This window comes from Borostomias antarcticus (assembly GCF_949987555.1).
Source record: "Borostomias antarcticus genome assembly, chromosome: 12".
NCBI lineage: Eukaryota > Metazoa > Chordata > Actinopteri > Stomiiformes > Stomiidae > Borostomias > Borostomias antarcticus.
Genome location: NC_140245.1, coordinates 26,736,725 through 26,754,224, shown reverse-complemented (window position 1 = coordinate 26,754,224; position 17,500 = coordinate 26,736,725). Strand labels below are relative to the sequence as shown.

The 17,500-nt window shown below is 44.2% G+C and overlaps 3 protein-coding genes across 4 annotated transcripts in view; all 3 read right to left on the bottom strand.

Annotated features, from left to right (window-relative positions):
• Positions 1-1,615, bottom strand: part of slc4a10a (solute carrier family 4 member 10a) — a gene marked incomplete at both ends in the record, with an annotated part of 62,971 nt that extends 61,356 nt beyond the window's left edge. Inside the window, one exon of the mRNA XM_084446557.1 lies at positions 1,568-1,615. Within this exon, the coding sequence (XP_084302683.1) occupies positions 1,568-1,615 (48 nt within the window). The remainder of the gene's footprint in view (positions 1-1,567) is intronic.
• A 1,366-nt stretch (positions 1,616-2,981) lies between these two features.
• Positions 2,982-5,160, bottom strand: tbr1a (T-box brain transcription factor 1a; the record flags this gene model as incomplete). The annotated part of the gene is made up of 6 exons (XM_084446556.1): positions 2,982-3,693; positions 3,869-3,930; positions 4,062-4,223; positions 4,423-4,544; positions 4,619-4,773; positions 4,907-5,160. The coding sequence occupies 6 exons, from the start codon at positions 5,158-5,160 to the stop codon at positions 2,982-2,984; spliced, it is 1,467 nt and encodes a 488-aa protein (XP_084302682.1).
• Positions 5,161-5,935: 775 nt separating this feature from the next.
• Positions 5,936-16,013, bottom strand: psmd14 (proteasome 26S subunit, non-ATPase 14). 2 transcript variants are annotated; one of them, XM_084446596.1, is made up of 11 exons: positions 15,937-16,013; positions 15,379-15,430; positions 14,418-14,489; positions 13,445-13,564; positions 13,248-13,318; positions 9,739-9,889; positions 8,709-8,816; positions 8,551-8,625; positions 7,509-7,634; positions 6,624-6,686; positions 5,936-6,102 (listed from the first exon to the last, which is right to left on the bottom strand). In XM_084446596.1, exons 2-11 carry the CDS (start codon positions 15,424-15,426, stop codon positions 6,004-6,006), a joined length of 933 nt encoding a protein of 310 aa, XP_084302722.1. In that variant the 5' UTR covers positions 15,427-15,430; positions 15,937-16,013; the 3' UTR covers positions 5,936-6,003. The 2 variants fall into 2 exon arrangements, with proteins under 2 accessions (XP_084302722.1, XP_084302723.1); XM_084446597.1 differs by lacking the exons at positions 15,379-15,430; positions 15,937-16,013 and adding an exon at positions 14,707-14,738.
• Between the last annotated feature and the right edge of the window lie 1,487 nt (positions 16,014-17,500).

Below are 17,500 nucleotides of genomic sequence, written 5' to 3'. Positions count from 1 at the left end.
AGAGGGAGGCCTCTGTTTTGGACAGTGTTAAAACTCGCCTGGGCTTCTGGGAAATCTTCCAGACAAGGTTGTAGCCATTTCCCAGCACATCGCCTGAATGCTAATTAGGTGAACCGCTGAGACGGGCAGTGTTTCCGTACTGTCCGAGCAGGCGGGGTTCAGTGTGCTGGGAGAGCGCTGGCCTACACCTGCAGACCTGGTTAGGGGAGGCCTGGGGCATGCAGGAAACACATGTACAAACCCTGTCCAAGAGAGGGATGCAGATTGCCCACAAAATCCCTCTTTATATCAATATTTCATGTATCCCATAACAAGATCTAGTGACTGTATTAGCCTTGAAGGCATCAGCATGATCAATCAGTTGGATATCACAATTACCAGAATGGAGAGTAGGTCTCGTTTTACTCTTAAATACTCTCAAAATGCTAACTTCCTTTCTCCCTTGCTTTGAGAAATAATTGCCCGACATGCTTGGATTTGACAGCTATATAAACGAGGACAGGCTTTCACCTATCCATACGTATTAGATCAGATATCCCTTCAGGGAAGGGAACAAGGAAGGATGCATTCGTCGAGTATTCAAACAGGGCCATAATATAAGGAGTGGGTCAGTCCCAGCAATTTCAATTAGGTTCCTTTGTCTCCTTCATTTGTTTGCTTAGGCTATATAACCGCTGATAGGGGAACACGATTAATAAGCAATTCAACATGTTGCTTACATCTATCAAACGCTTTCAGATCAGTGACAAAGATTAGTTTAGATCTAACCAGGAGGCTACCGAGGCGCAGTCCCCGTCTCCTCGCTTGTAAGGATGGCCGGTAACACCGGCTGCGGGGTGATGGATGTTCACCGGGATCGTTTCACATTCACCGGGTTCTCAGGCATCCATAGGAAAGCTCTCTGGAACTGCGGCTCTCTAACAATGGCTAACAACTGACTTAGAACCAGATTCAACGTGCTTTAAATGACATCATACTGGATATCAACCAGATTTTAAAAGGGCATTCAATAATAGTTCTATGTAGCATTCGAATTTGAGAGAAAATATCCTTTTGGTGAACATTAATTGTGCCCTTTTCATTAGGAAACAGACATGTGGTGGTGGGTCTTTCGCGCTGACAATTTAGACCGTAGACCAATAGAATTCTGTTAAGTTTAGGTTTAAACGACAATTCATAATGTAGGCTACGTAATTATATTATTACAGAAGGAGAAAAAAATAATTCTAATTGAGTGTAGCCTAAAGTGCGCAAGACGCAATTGCGTGTCCCCATGTTGAACATAAGAGCATTGGCTTCTGTCAGAGCCTCAGTAGAATGACAAAGACGCGATGCCTGTCTAATATAGCTTTATAAAGGCTTATCGTTTCATTATAATCTTGATATGTGCACATTTGATCAATCAGACCAAAATGCCCATGGGTTATTAGGCGAGTGGTATGAATTACACGATAGCCTACACGGCTACCCAATGCCCACATGGAAACCGATTGGGTGCTTATATGTGCATTATTATCATAAACAATATAAGCAACCTGAATAGGCTTGTAGATGTGAAGGGTCTTACCGTTGGCAGTAGCGGCTCCATTTGCGCCCCTTGGTCCGTTATGTCCATCTTCTCTTTGCTAGTCTAGTCGTGATGTGCTCCTGCTAGATTCTCTCCCATCAAATGTAGGCTGGCTATATAAGGGTGATTTTTTTTCTCTCTCACATAAATTGGTCCGTTTTTTCTCTCAAATGAAATTAAGCATCCTTCCTGCCCTTCATAACCTAACGTAGTAGCCTCGCATCCCGGGTAGCGACTCCCCACTCATTCACTCTCTCAGCTCGGAGCGTAAAGGTTCCCAAGACCCAAGACCCAAGACCCAAGACGAGGCTGAACACGCGTGAGATCAGAACCTACGAGCTCAGATCACATTCTCATACAAGCTTTGTCAAAAGAAACGTGCTCCTCTAATTACATTCTTTGATAAACCACGAAAAGGGAGATGAAACATTTGTCTTAAATTGTCTTTCTCTTGGCACAATTAGATCAAGATCTGCATAAAATTAGCTGAACGTGGGTTTGCTAGTTTTGGTCCACGCTGAGCAAAATTGTCGAGGTCTAGACAGCGATAGCACAGCATTAATAGCCTTTTATTGAAGACTTTTATTTAGTGTATTTTGAGTCAGTTTATATCTATGGATTCCCATAGATTCCCCTCAAACGTCAATGTCTAATACTCCTATAGCCAAGACTTAAACATGTTTTTCATTCAAGTCAGTCTACCTTCCAGTCCCACATAGTAGTCTACACCTGTATCATCTATCAGTCTACCTTCCAGTCCCATAGTAGTCTAGTCTACACCTGTATCACCTATCAGTCTACCTTCCAGTCCCACATAGTAGGCTAGTCTACACCTGTATCCTCTATGCAGCTGCCATCTGTCATCGTACTCTGATTCTGTCCTATTCCTCTGACGCTGAGCACAATTGGTTTTATATTAGTTGTCACCTTTCTCTCGCTGATGGAAGTGTCGCCTGCACTCTGGCGCCCTCGTGTGCTGATCTCAGGTAGTGGCCTCATCTCATCGCTTCTGATACTGTAGGCTTCGTCCATAGAAAATAATAACGCTTTCAAGCTTCCAAATTGAGATCGAGCTATTTTGATAGATCTCCAAAATTGATCTCCCATCTGTTAAAATAAACAAATAAATAAAATAACAGTAGACTAAATTGCAATTTTAATTTCCTGAATAAAGGACAGCAATTTTCTATGCACATTTTACAACAAAAAAAACATTAATCAAGGATCAATAAACCAATTGACATGGAACACTTATCCTAAATCTAGGTTTAGCCTTAGGCCTACTTAATAAAATATTAGGCCAAGGCTGTACTCCTATTTGTCATTGTGAAGTAATACCATCTTTATAATTAGGACAATAGAAAAACCATCATCCAAATATTGTAGCAACGAGTCTCACCCCTGTACACGATTATTATGACGATGAAGCCCCGAGCCATCTGCATTCTGAGAGGTCGTTTTCTTTGGCTTCACCAGGAACAGCTGTTTGCGAACCCTCTGATCGAATCCCCTCCTCGTCCTCTAAACAGTCCGGACCAGTGTGCCCATTAATCCAGGACGGCAGGGTGGAGTTGGACGAACCACTGTATTGGAAAGGGGTGCGCGTAAAGCCGGAGGAGTCGTGATGATAATACCCCAAGTTCCCCCCTGCGCAGTCCGTCGTGGGCGGGGGTATTTGGAGGGACTTGCCCGCAGCTGAGGTGTATGACGCCAGGGCCGGGGGTGTTTGGAGGGACTTGCCCGCAGCTGAGGTGTATGACGCCAGGGCCGGGGGTATCTGGAGGGACTTGCCCGCAGCTGAGGTGTATGAGGCCAAGGACGCGGCGTTTGTGGCCAAATCCACGGAGGACGCGCCCTCGTACGCGCGTGAGGCCAGGTCCAGTCTGTCGGTGGGGAACCATCTCGGCGGGGCAGTTGGGTTCTCCTCGGTCGGTTGCATGCCGTTGGTTTGGTTGAACGGGACGTAGCTGAACCCAGCCAGAGGACTGAAGCTTGACCTGCCGTAAGTGCTGTAGAACTGGTGTTGCAGAAAGGAATTAGCAATGGCATATCTGGCACTGGGCACGAGCTTGGCGTAGGAGTCACTCGGTGATGGCGTCAACCTGTCGCTGTCGCACCCGTAGAATCTGGCCAAGACAAGAGAACACGCAATTAGGTTATAAAAACAATGCGCCATTCTGTTATCGGACCACAGAGAAAGGCAGAAATAAATTAAGCAACCTGTAACGTTGCATAGGCCAATGCAAAATGTTTTGCATTTTCAAAAAATGGTTGCAGGCTTCTAAATGTTGTTAGGCCTACCTGTCATAATTGTCGCGAAAGCCTTTTGCAAATGGGTTATGATCGATTTTCAGCTGGGTTATCTGAGATGAGAAGAAAATAGAACATAAAATGTGTAAAACGATGCCACAATTATCAGAATTACCCTTTCATAGTACCACAAGACCAGGGTTACAAAGATCAACCCGGCCAGCTCTAAGCCGAGGCTACTTACGTCCGTATTCTGATAAGCTGTAACCGCAACGAATTGTGTTTCTGGGAAAGTGAACGTTTGAACTTTTCTGGGTTGACAGGTGGTGTCCTCGGTTCCATCCTCGTTCACCTCCTCCACATTCATCCGGGGCTGGTATTTATGAAGGGACTGCACCACGACCATCTGGGTGGACGACATCGGGGGGAATTTGAGTCAAAGCAATGGACTGTATTGAGAGACACCCAAGACTAAAAAATATGATTGCTGATTATTCTAAATATATATATAGCCTATATATATATATAAGCGCCACCTACACCACAAATGATTTGTTTTATTTTGTTGTTCAACCTCTAAAAATTAACAGTTAATTTCAGTCTACCTGTGCTGCACTGTCAACAGATCCTTTGTTATTTGCCAGTTTGAGTTTTCCAAACGAAATCTCCTGACGCATCCAGTGCGCGCCTGTGTTTGGTGAATCAGGGTGCATGTAAACCTTGTTCCCTAGAAAATGCAGAACATGAATTGCTGTTATCCAAAACATTTTTGAATGAAAAGCAAATGAAGATTAGGCCTACCTGTTACATTTGTGTCTGCCTTGCCGCTTGGCACCCAGTGTCCTCCTTGGAAGCGCCAGTGATTCGGGTCCGCGAGACTCAAATCCACGAAAACGTTGTAATTCGCCGTTGGATCAAGGCCAGATACATTAAAGCTTAAAATTGGGAACATTCGTCTAAAGAGAGGGATAAACTTAAATATTACTTTTTACCACTGACTCAGATTCAAATAGCCTGCAACGATGTTAACCGCCTTCATTTACAAACAGTTCTCTCATGAAACCACGCGCATATTGGAAACATACTCACCGACCCTGTTTAGTGATGATCATCTCGGTCTGATGCCTGTGAAAGGTGAGCCACAGAGCCCTGTTGCAGAGATAGACTTGCGCTTGACCGTAAAACATCCCTGTTTGCGGCGCGGATGGTTGATGGAAAGCATCCACTCGGTGACCGCGTCCGTACGGCTGTGCGTAAAAGTAGCTGGAGGCTGGGAAGCCTTGAGGGGTGGAGGCCAACAGGCCGTTAAAGGTCCCCTGCGCTGTCAGCGGATAGTGCGACATCTGACCAGTTGAAGTTATCGTAGAGAAGGCTGGCTGGGTAGATCCATGGTGGACATGCTGTGGATACATTTTACCAGGTGGAGCGGGTACGGCGCAGTTCGGCTTGGAGGAGACAAGAGGGAGCCTTTCCACTGTCGCTCCATGGATGTTATGACGAGTCTGTGAGAGCGTCTTCTCACTAGAGCGCCTAGTGTACAGATGAGTTCCTCCCAAAGAAGCGCATGCATCCCTTGTCGTAACCAAATGAGTACAGCAAGTCAGTAAGACTGACTGAATTGGAATAAATCAGCATTAGGTGTGCCTGTTGTCAATCGATTCATGTCCTACTTCACGGGAATAGCGTTGTGAAATCAGATTCGACCCGTCCTGAGCTACTGTGACTGCGGGAACACCAGCTGGAATAACTGGATGCTCCGCAATATAATGTTGCATTGTAGCACAGCCAAAAAAACAACTCGCCTTTAAAGTTTTAAAGGTTAAGTACTTTCATAAATCATTAAATTGGCAGACTACATATGTAGTGCACATTCTTATTTAATATGAAAATTGAGAGGGTATAAATGTTACATTTAATGATGTTCACAAGGTGAAGCAGCAAGGCCTCGTGAAAGAGATTTTTTTTATTTATTATTCCTCACTTTCCTTTAATAAATAAACAAATTCAAATAGGGGCAAGAGTTTGAGTTTGCGTGTACAGTACTGTGGACCAAAATTATTTTTATATTCATATAGTAAAAACAATCAATAATCATCATACAAGTCCGTGGTAGACCTTTCGTACACATTTATTTTATATAAAAGAAAACAAGGGTTGGGATATTAACAGATATGAACCGAGGGTCTTCACTGGAAGACCACGGTGTCCAGCATGGCGGCTAGGCACTGAACGATGTTGGACGTCATGAGGACGTCGACGTGCTCTTCCAGGTGCCTCTTGGGATCCTGTACAAAAGACAAGGTAGAAGGAACCGTCAGTAACAGGTAGGGCTGGGTATCGATTTGAATTTCAAGAATCGATTCGATTCAGATTCACAAGGTTCAGAATCGACTATCACGATTCAATTCGATTCAATATCGATTCGGTTAGTGTTACTAAAACCTGATTTATTTATTTTTTGCTGTAACCTTAATTACATGACTGCCAAGTTATGCAACACATCAACAGGCCTACTATGGCTGGGTATCGATACTGATTTCCAAAAATGAATGAATGAATCATTGAATGAATGAATGAATTAACTATTCATTCCTTCATTTATTCATTCATTAATTAAATGAAAGATCGATTTTGGGATTCATGAATCGATTCTGAATCATTTGATTCATCTTCTTTTTTTTTTTTATCCAGGCCTAGTAACAGGCATCCAAGTCAAACGTCTAACATCTCCACTGCAGACAACTTCATCGGTTAACTTGACAGGAAATGTATTCTGACGATCCGGTTCGGCCGTGCGTCCAGTTACCTGCTTTCCAACGTTCTTGATGGCCAGCTGCTCGGGGGTCATCTTGTCCTCCTCCTCTACTGCCTAGAGAAGCAGGACAGCCAGTCAGTCAAAAGCTGCCTTCTCTTCAACATTAAAGCTACCTCAGACATTAAAGACAATTAAGCAATACCACGAGAGGGAGTGCTTTATTGAGGTTATTGGCACGACCTTGTGTGTTATTGCTTCTGTACAACAGCACTTTAAATATTTGGGGAAAAAATATGGGTTTGTAGAGTTCAATTTCACAAAATTGAACTCTACATGCTTTCTGCCCTCGGCAATCCAAATTAGTTCTAAGTTTACCGTTGCTATGGACAAGCACAATGTATGAAAGCGGAGTGATTCAGCTGTTGGTATACTGTGACTTATTGGCACGGTTCTGAACACCTCTTGGCTAATCACAATGCATGGATGTAACTAGCTGTTGTATAATAAAGCATTATGGAACGAGAAGCCGTGGGATGTCACGGATATTGCCAGCGGCTAGCGGGAGTGGTTAGGCACGACGTCCCACGGCTTCCCAGTTCCATAATGCTTTTATACAACGGTTGCCAAATTTATCCTACTAATACGAGGTGGATTGATATTAAAAGATGTGAGAACATTCAATTTTAGCGTAGGGATATCGTGGTTATCGCCACGGCTGGAATGCAAACTGACCAATAGAGACAATGGACCGGATCTATACCGTTGTATAATGTGACTTATTGGCACGGTTCGCAACGCCTCTTGGCCAATCACAATGCACGGATGGAACTAGCTGTTGTATAATATAGTTTATCTAATATAGTTTATCTTCTCCTGCTCCTCCTCTAGCCTCTGGGAGTTATGGCTTGGACCAATCCGCTGCCACTTCCTGCCTACCTTGTTGTAGTTCTTGGCCAGCTCCAGCATTTCCTTGACGATGGTCTCGTTGAGCTTGCAGTGCTCGCTGTAGTCCTGCAGGGTCAGGCCCTCCATCCAGCTCTTCTTGTGCAGGTTCAACAGCATCTGTTCAGAGGCCACACAGGTGTGTGTGTGTGTTAGGCTTGTCACGGTTGTCGGTGTTACTCGGTGTTGGGTCATACACCGTGTATTCACCGAGTCATTACTCTAACTCCTCCCACCGCTGTTCTCCACCCCCACCGTCGATTTACCCATTTCATTAATTTTCGCTTATCAGCGCTCATCAAACTCAAACAAGCGTCTGATCTTCCCCTACGCGTGCGCACGCAGCACAGAGCGGAGTCTAGAGGGATCAGATTTCACTTTCAATTCACACGAAGAGAGGGGAGGGGGAGGTAACGGTTTTAGCCTCTCGTGGCTAGCTAGCCTAGCTAACGTTAGCCACAGAGGAGTGGCTATTGCCACAAGCTAGCTGGCTGATTCTAGCAGCCTATTCTCTCACCTATTCTAGCAGCGTGCCGTTCATAACTCCGATTTGCGGAGGCAATTTGGCGTTGTATACCTCCACAGCTTACCTGCAAATGTGCGATCTGAGTAAGGTAAGAATAAGATAATTACATTGGGTCCTGTGCTTCTTTATAATCAGAATCAGAATTTGTTTGCCATGTAATTTTTCAACATACTAGGAACATATTTGCTTCAGGCGTGGTGCATATTCCTAGTAGACTCTGATGAAAAACTACATGGCAATAAACGGATTCTGATCATAAAGAAGCACAGGGCCGAGTGTAACGTTTATATCTAACCTTACTCTGATCACTACTGTGACACCACTAGTGTGTGTGTGTGTGTGTGTTGGGGGGGTCACATTAGCTTGTAACAAAAAGGCAATAGGGTGGAAGGCCTATCAAGACGGTCTCGGGTATAGACTTCACACACGCCAGTGTCAATCCAAATTAATTGTGACTTTTAATGTCACCTCCGTCGACACGGCGGAGGTATTGGTCTTAGCGGGACAAACCTTTTGCTCGAGTTCATTCTTTCTGTAGTTGATGGTGATAGAGTAGTAGTGCCGGTTCAGTCCGTGGATGAGTGCCTGAAAACACAACCGGCGTCAGTCAGAAGGGGCCATTTTGACCACGGAGGACGGTGGAGGCCATTTTGTGGTGACGGACATACCTGGATGGAGGGCTTGTTGAGGTGTCCCAGGTTCGAGGTGGTCTGCCTTGGTTCGTGACCCAGCACCATCATGTTGGCATTGATCAGTCTGAAGGCGTCGATCACCACCTAGAAGAGGGCGTTTGTGAGAAACATGAAAATGACACGTTCTTGTTGGGTGTTTTTCACTGCCGTGATCTGTTACGTAGGCAGCGCGCATTCTCCTCCCAACGCAAGGGCTGGAACATGCAGGATCAAGACATAACCCGTGAATACAATCCAAAGTCAACACTGAAATTGTGCATTTACAGTTTTTTTACTCAGTGCGAGCAAATGTGTCATTTGTGGTATCAAATGTAGGCTGATAACATCAGAGTTTATGTTAATTGCATAAGCAGGACCGTTTAAAGAAAAGAACACCATGCTTCATTTAGGCTATTTTATAGAAATTGAGAGAATTCTGGACTAGTCTGACGTAACAGAAAGAACAAAAGAATATTAAAAAAATCGACTGCACAACCTCCGAAAAGCCAGCTCTCATTTTCTAGTGGTGGATTCTCTCTCGGCGATGTATCACACATTGAGATTGAGTTGGCTCTCACACTCGCACCCTGCTCTGCGGAGGTGTTAATAGAACACTCCCTGCTGCACACAGCCAGGAGAGGAGCAAGGCCATATGGGGCCAGAGAGGAAGAGGGGGAGAGCAGAGCGAGAGAGAGGAACAGAGAGAGGGAAAGCTGGCGTAGGGGGATGGGTGTTAAAGACAGAGGCGTTGACGAAGACATCTCCATGCAAATGTATGCCTTCACAGATCACACGCGGCATGGAAGGAAGGAAGGGTGCAGAAGAGGGATCCTGCGTTTGGAAGGAAACTTATTTCCGTGGGCTTGGCGAGCATTCTTTAATTACCTTAGTCGTAAAAGCATCGTTAAGAAAAAACGACCAACAGTCCCCAGAGAGAACACCGCACCGCTGCCGCCTCTAAACATAACCGGCTCATGTCAAACTACAATCACACTCATTACTGGTCTATTTAAGTTGCCATCTGTACCTTTCCCTTGACGCTCTGGATGGGATCCACCACCACTGCGACGGCCCTCTCTGACAGGGCCTCGAAGCTCTGCTGGGTGTTAATGTCCACCCCTGACAGCCAGCAGCCGAAACCAGGGTGACTGTGGTACCAGCCCACCACCATCTCAGGCCTGGGGGGGGGGGACAGACATGGGGGAGTGAAGACACAGCACCAGAAATGGGAAAAATAAAAAGAAAACATAGTATTTATAATAGCGCCTCTCCAGCAGGGCCCACGTAGGACCTCCCGTCTCCCGTCTGAACCAATCAAAACAGGATTGTGGGGGATGGGAATTCATTTTGGGAATTTGTTTGGGACGAGAGTGGAGAGAAAAAAACTGACGTTATAATGAACGACGATGACAATGAAACTGGCTGCATGTCTTGTGTAGCACACACGTTCTGATTAAACCTCCTTGACAACATACACACACGCGCACAAATCAAAACAGTTACTAAATATACACCCGCTAACTAAGAAGCTAGACCGGCAAACTGTTACTAAGTAGGCTAACGTTAGCCAGACTCACGAAATCCTGTCAGGCAAACATTATCAGTGTCATTAATCAGTGATATACAACAGCAAGTGTCTGTGGAGGGATAACTGTTAATGCAAAGGGGCGACATGGTGAAAACCTTGGTTTCTGGTGTGTTGTATGATATTATTGACACAGGGGCATTGTGTAACAGCACAGAACTATCAAATGAGGGTTTTTTATTTTTGGAGAACTGGCCCTGGTCCACACGAACACGGGTATTTTTGAAACTGGTCATTTTACTACGCAGTTTGGCCTTCCGTCCAACTAGGTGTGAAAAAACATTTTAGTTAACTGAAATAAAAATAAGAACTAAGCTTTACAAAAAACGATAACTAACAAACTGTATTGTGTGCTTACAAAAACTAAAATAAACTAAAATTATAGAGAAAATGTCCTTAGTTTTAGTATTTTTAATTTCATACATAAGCCTAGTATTTTGGGTGGATGTGAACTCTATCCTCCATGTTCTTTAGCTGTGCCCCAGCGCAGAAGTTACCTGACGTGCGCCAGATGGTTTGTTTCACACGGAGTGAAACAACGTGAGATCACGAGATCAGGATGGTCTCACGAGGCAAGTGCAGAAGAAGAAAAACTAAAACTAATACTGAAACTAATAAAAACTAAACTTTAACTAAGCATTTAAAAAAAAAAAAAAAAAACTAGCAAACCTGCTTTAAAAACTAATTAAAACTAAACTAAAATTTAAAAGAAAGTTAAAACGACACAAATAAAAACTAATGAAAAAAGCAAAACTATTATAACCATGGTCCACACGCAAACGGCTTTCAAGGTCACTGAAACCAGACTTGTTTGAAAACTCCAGTGTGAACATTTTAGAAACTCCACTTTCAGTGTTGTGTGGACAGGAGAAGCAGAGTTTTTGGTTTGTTTTTAAGTCGCTGTTACCTTCCTGTTTACATACAATGCCGCAATGAGAACCGTGTGGACTCAACCACACAACTCTGCAGCACTCAGTTACCAAAATGCTGCTGTTCTTGTGTTTTCTCCTGGCGAATAAAGAGCTCAAAATCAAAGTTGGAGTGGAGCAGAAATCCGAAAGTGAATGTGACAGCAAGCAGCCTATTTGACATTCTCTTGAAAGCGTGTTACAGCCTCGTTTCTATGGCGCCATCGAACAGAATGAGACAGCGACAGCCTATGCAGCATGACTTTTTGTTCAAGAATGAAGGAGGAAAAACCCCGGTTTCATAAACACCCCTGTAGCCTGTGTGGACAAGGCCTTAATTCTGTGGCCCCATTTTCAGGTCGTTTCTCATATGACGTCATATAATAAGAAATGACCACTCCCCGTGTCTCAAACTGTCTATATATGGAACACCCCATCCGCGCCCACAAAGAAAAAAAGATGTGAACTTAAACTTTACCCAATTTGTGCCATAATCTCTTCACCCATCGATAAATTCAGTCTTGTTACTGGTTGGAGAATGCCACTGGCTGTATTGGCTAGCCTACTCTCATAACTAATGTTAGCGAACAAAGGAATTAATAGTCTTGACAACGCAAATTATGTTTTACATTGCAATTATTTGACCAACTAGCTAACGTTCTTAGCTGGCTGAGACATTATAACATTAGCCTAGCCTATAGCCCAAGCCTCCACGCTTGTGTGGTCAACTGCCGTGTGCTTTTCCCTGGTGTAGCGGGAGACCACCCATCATGACGCTTAGGTAGAGAGCACTTTTCAGTGTTTGGAGATGAAAAGCTGGTGTAACATCTCACATTGCTTATATTAAGGACTTTGTAAACACATGTTTACTTCCTGGTTAATCCAGTGTCGAGGTAACTATGGCTAGAAACCAAAAATGTGTGTAAATTGGGGCCACGGCCAGTCAATCATATAACTTTTTTTTATTTATTAATTAAATATTATTTAAAAATTACTGGACTGGACCCAAGGGGGGGGGGGGGGCTTTATTTCAGCCACACAGTTACACACAGTGAGCAGCGACATGGCACACAGCACACGCATGCAAACCTCAGGGGTCGCCGGTGGTCATTGTTCCCTGCATTTCTCCCATCCAAGAAATTTGAGCGATCTAGGAAATTATGGTCTCTATGTTTTGTGAATGAATTTCAAGTCTCACCAAAGTGTTCTGTTTTCCTACTTGACTGTTGTTCTAACTTTGTAGTTTGTTCTCATAGATCAGTCTGTTAAAACTACAAATTCTTCCTGTGTGACATCACTTCCCTGTCCTCTTCATCCTGAAACTATGTCACTTCCTTTTTCACTGTATAACCTATCGACCTCGTCCCCATCTGACTCACTCTGCCCGGATTCACTTCCTGTGCTAGAGTCCGACTCTGCAGAATCGTAACAGAATAAAACTATTGCCTTTGTTTAAAACCAGCTTGACCAACCACTCAGCGTGTTCTTTGAAATCTAAACTAAACCAAGTAAGGTTTTTCCTTAACAGTTTCAGATTAATGTTAAAGATATCAGAAATAGGGTTACACATCCAAAATAGCACACTACCCCTTTAAATGAAAGGAAAAGGTTTACTATTTTGGATTTACGGTGTCTTACGTGAACTTGACAGAGACTAATTTCCCTCAGTATTGAGCTAGCTACAGCTGTTCTGCAGACACGCACTCGGCGGCAATGCAAGTCAACGGGGCCAGTGAAATGTTGGAAATAGTATGATCAATGTGCTTATCCAAGACAGGGGCGGAAGCAGGGAAGTACAGGGTGTAATAATCTTAGTGATTAATTCCACAGGAGCATATTGAGACCGGTAAGATTATTACACCCTGTGCTTCCCGTCTAGACAACCTTGCACTGGCTCCGGTCCGAAATAGTGAAACTATCCTTAAAGAGCCCTGCTTTCCACATGTTTAGAGATAGAATGGGATACGCAGTTATATGAAAAAGAACTCGCTAGGTTTCCTGCTCCCAGTGTTTCCCAGATTTAGGTCAATATTAGTTCATCACCTGCCAGTTTGCTTCAGCATATCCAACATTTTAGCCTGGAATACGGGGTCCACCGCCTCAACACTGACACCCTAGTGGATACAATAGAAAAAATTGATTCAGCACACAGAAGAAAAATACACCACAAATCGTAGCCAATGCACTGTTGTACATACACATAGAAAAATAACAGTGGCAGCAATACATCAGAAACTCACCGTTCCAGACTGGGGCATGGCGAATACGTCGATAACTCGCACTGTGTAATCATCCACAAACTCTCCCAGCATCAAACCCATGACCTCCATGGGCACACCAGCACGGCCGTGCTTCAACATCTGCAAGAGTACAAAACACACTGAACATCCTGATAGAACAGACATCTGCAGAGGCACGTAAACATCCATCAAGCCCACGTGATGATCAGAGATCAGTTTATTTCAACTTTCACTAGATGACACACGTACATTTTTGTAGATTGTGTTTTATATTGTCTTATATATCGCTTTGTTACTCTATTTTGTACTGTCTTGTCTTGTTCTTGCACTGTTTGTTATTATTATTTATTGTCATGCAGCAACAAATCAAATCAAACTTTATTTGTATAGCGCTTCATATACAGAGGAAACACAATGCGCTTTACAGAGAGCAATGGGGGGGTGGGCATAGGTCCCACCCCTACATATTCCAGAGGGAAGCAAAAAAAAAACTGTTTCATCTGGGGAACAGAAAAGTGAGCTGTAAAGAGGGAACAGAAAAAGAGGGAACAGAGGGAACAGAAAAGTGAGCTGTAAAGAGGGAACAGAAAAAGAGGGAACAGAGGGAACAGAAAAGTGAGCTGTAAAAATCCTTCCCTGAACTCTCCCTATGAGACTCGAGCAAGCTCCCGCAAAACGTTTGTCTATTGGCTAAGAACACATACAGAGCAGTAAACATGGGCTCAATACTTCATAAGAGAGACATGACTACAACAGACCAAACAGATGCAAGCCTACTTGGCTAAATAAAAATCTGAATCTGACATTCATTTTAAAGTAGCCTATTCAATAATGTATCGCTCTCAAATCAAACAGAGTCCACCTTGACAAGAGAAAAGAGTGGTATATATCTTGAATCAAAGTACTAGGAATACCATTTTCTTCCTCTCAAACGTGAGTATAAGGAAGGTATGAAGCCAGCTAGTGTACTTGCCTTTAGCAGTGCCAGCGAGGAGATGTAAACCTGTTCAGCGGTGTCCACAGCGGGGGCATCTGTAGGTGGACCCTGGGTTTACAACACAAAACCTGTTAATATAGACTTTCTCATTGTGACAGCAAGCAACATTCTGCCATCACAAACTATTCATCTAGCCAAGACTTAATGAACACCACAAATATGTCCCATTGTGGTGTAAACATTAATGGTATGCAGATTGTTAGCTAACCACAGATGAGAGGTATGTAGCTTTAGTCTCTATCTAAGGTTAGTTGTGAAACCTCACCTGTCCCAAGCCAGGCATCCCCCCTCCAAGCCTCAGCATAGTAGCTACTCTAGTCTCTATCTAAGGTTAGTTGTGAAACCTCACCTGTCCCAAGCCAGGCATCCCCCCTCCAAGCCTCAGCATAGTAGCTACTCTAGTCTCTATCTAAGGTTAGTTGTGAAACCTCACCTGTCCCAAGCCAGGCATCCCCCCTCCAAGCCTCAGCATAGTAGCTACTCTAGTCTCTATCTAAGGTTAGTTGTGAAACCTCACCTGTCCCAAGCCAGGCATCCCCCCTCCAAGCCTCAGCATAGTAGCTACTCTAGTCTCTATCTAAGGTTAGTTGTGAAACCTCACCTGTCCCAAGCCAGGCATCCCCCCTCCAAGCCTCAGCATAGTAGCTACTCTAGTCTCTATCTAAGGTTAGTTGTGAAACCTCACCTGTCCCAAGCCAGGCATCCCCCCTCCAAGCCTCAGCATAGTAGCTACTCTAGTCTCTATCTAAGGTTAGTTGTGAAACCTCACCTGTCCCAAGCCAGGCATCCCCCCTCCAAGCCTCAGCATAGTAGCTACTCTAGTCTCTATCTAAGGTTAGTTGTGAAACCTCACCTGTCCCAAGCCAGGCATCCCCCCTCCAAGCCTCAGCATAGTAGCTACTCTAGTCTCTATCTAAGGTTAGTTGTGAAACCTCACCTGTCCCAAGCCAGGCATCCCCCCTCCAAGCCTCAGCAGTCGATCCATCGCTCTGTTCAGGGGAAAGAAAGAATAAATCACATCTATGAGCTGACATGCTGCTAACAGTGCTAGTTACATTAGTACAACCATCCCAGTGAATAATGAGTAACCTAGTTTACTAGCTCAGGTAGTAGCTAGGTAACCTCGCTGTGGCTAGTTAGCTCTCATTAGCTCAGGGTTAGGCTCAGCTAGCTCACTAGCTTCACAAAGACTAAACAAACAACCTTAGTGTTTTGTCAACAGCATGTATTAATGTAGACCTGGTATTTACCAACATAGCAGCTCAGTAGCTGTGAATAAACACTTATTGACGGTGTGTGTGTGTGTGTGTGATCCGCAACTAGCCTTAGCTACTCCTAGCCTAGCTGGTGCTAGCTGCTCATCAGCACAGCCACAAACTAAAGAGAGATAAAAACAAACCTGAAGCCACGATAAACACACATATGCAGTGTGTCCTGCACTGCGACGTGTTTGTGATGTAACGAACTTCTAAATATATATGTCATGTTGTCTTACCTGTTGACAAGTCGGTGAAGTAGTTAATTAATAGGAGATTCAGCTCGGTGGACAAACTGGGCTACAATGAATCAGCCAGAATGCTTCAGTTTGACTTCCGGGGCATGGGTCACCTACTACGGAAGCCCGCAGACACCAAACTACATCCATGGATGTATGACTACATCCCCGTTTATATTATACCTCCATGACTACATCCCACACTGCTGAATTACCACATCCCACACTGCTGAATTACCACATCCCACACTGCTGAATAGGAGGGCGCTGCAACATTGTTGTGTGTCATTTTAAGCAATACATTATATCAGATACTGGTCTTACCGACTCCCATGGTGAGGGGATTCACGTCAGGGGTGGTCACTCACTCACACTGGTGAGTCATTAGTTTATTTCACAATGACACAGAGCTGCCTTTTGTCCTTTATCATGATGAGATTGAGAATTACAGTTGCCATGTACTGTAGCTTCTGCTCTCGTCACATTTTCCTCACCCTTCATCTCACCCCAGCAGGGCATTTTGACACATTTTAATTCGAAATCTGCATCATTATTGTCCCCCACCCGGCGACAGCCGAAGAGGGGGGGACTTTAGGTTGTCCTGTGTCACGTTGTGAGTGAGTGAGTCAGTCAGTCCCCCGTAGTACCAGAATACACCACAAAAGGGGCGCCTTTCCAAAGCATTTTTCCATTGACAAGCACATTTAGATTTTTACATCTAAAACTATGCTTGGTGTCTCGGTATAGTCTCAGGTTACTCAGGAAACCATGTAGTTTCTACATCCACAGAGAGTAGAGCTTGAGGTGTTAAATAGAGCTAGATATGTCTGTATTTCAACATTCATTATAGGACTTTAGACCATACAAGTGCATGGACTTGTTTGCCCACTAGATATAGTTATTGTCCTCTTATGCTATGTTCACACCGGGCACGATTTTTTCCGGCCACGCGACGAGTTTACATAGAAAGTCAATACAATTTGCGCAAACTGGGCGGTGGGCAGCGCGAATCAGGCGAACCCGGCGGCCAGGACTCGCCGCGTGGCGACATTCGCAAAAGTTACATTTTTGGAACTTTCTGCAGCGAATTCACGTGGCAAGCCATTGGATCCCGTGGCGAGATTGGGGCGAACTGGGTGGCGCAAATTTTCTCGCCGCGCCCGGTGTGAACGTAGCATTACTCACTCTACCATGGTTTGTAGAGAGCTTACTTTTGTATTGATACACATGATGTGACATTAATAGCGCCAGATATGTCTGTATCTCGACATCCATTATTGGACTTTTGACCATACAGGTTCATGGACTTGTTGGCTATTAAAACAGCGCTCATCCATCGTTGCTTTCTACACAAAAAACTGTGTCTCAGTGTAGGGACAGTCCATTCTAGACAGGTGCCTTTTTAGCTTGACCAGTGTCATCAACCACATGAGCTGGTTAGAGCTCACACTCGTTATAAGTTGTTTTTCCCATTGCCAGTACATTAAGATTTGAAGACAAACTAGTATGCTATGTATTTCAGTAAAAGTACAGTCTATTCTACTGAGGGACACTTCTACTTTTC

Bases quoted from the DNA above. Each gene is read 5' to 3' on its own strand.
- psmd14 (XM_084446596.1), bottom strand. From the start codon at position 15,426: ATGGATCGACTGCTGAGGCTTGGAGGGGGGATGCCTGGCTTGGGACAG. The intron at 13,319-13,444 runs GTGAGTTTCTGA...TGTATCCACTAG, and splicing joins CCATGCCCCAGTCTGGAACG to GGTGTCAGTGTTGAGGCGGT. The intron at 7,635-8,550 runs GTTTGTCCCGCT...GCCTCTGAACAG, and splicing joins AGAATGAACTCGAGCAAAAG to ATGCTGTTGAACCTGCACAA.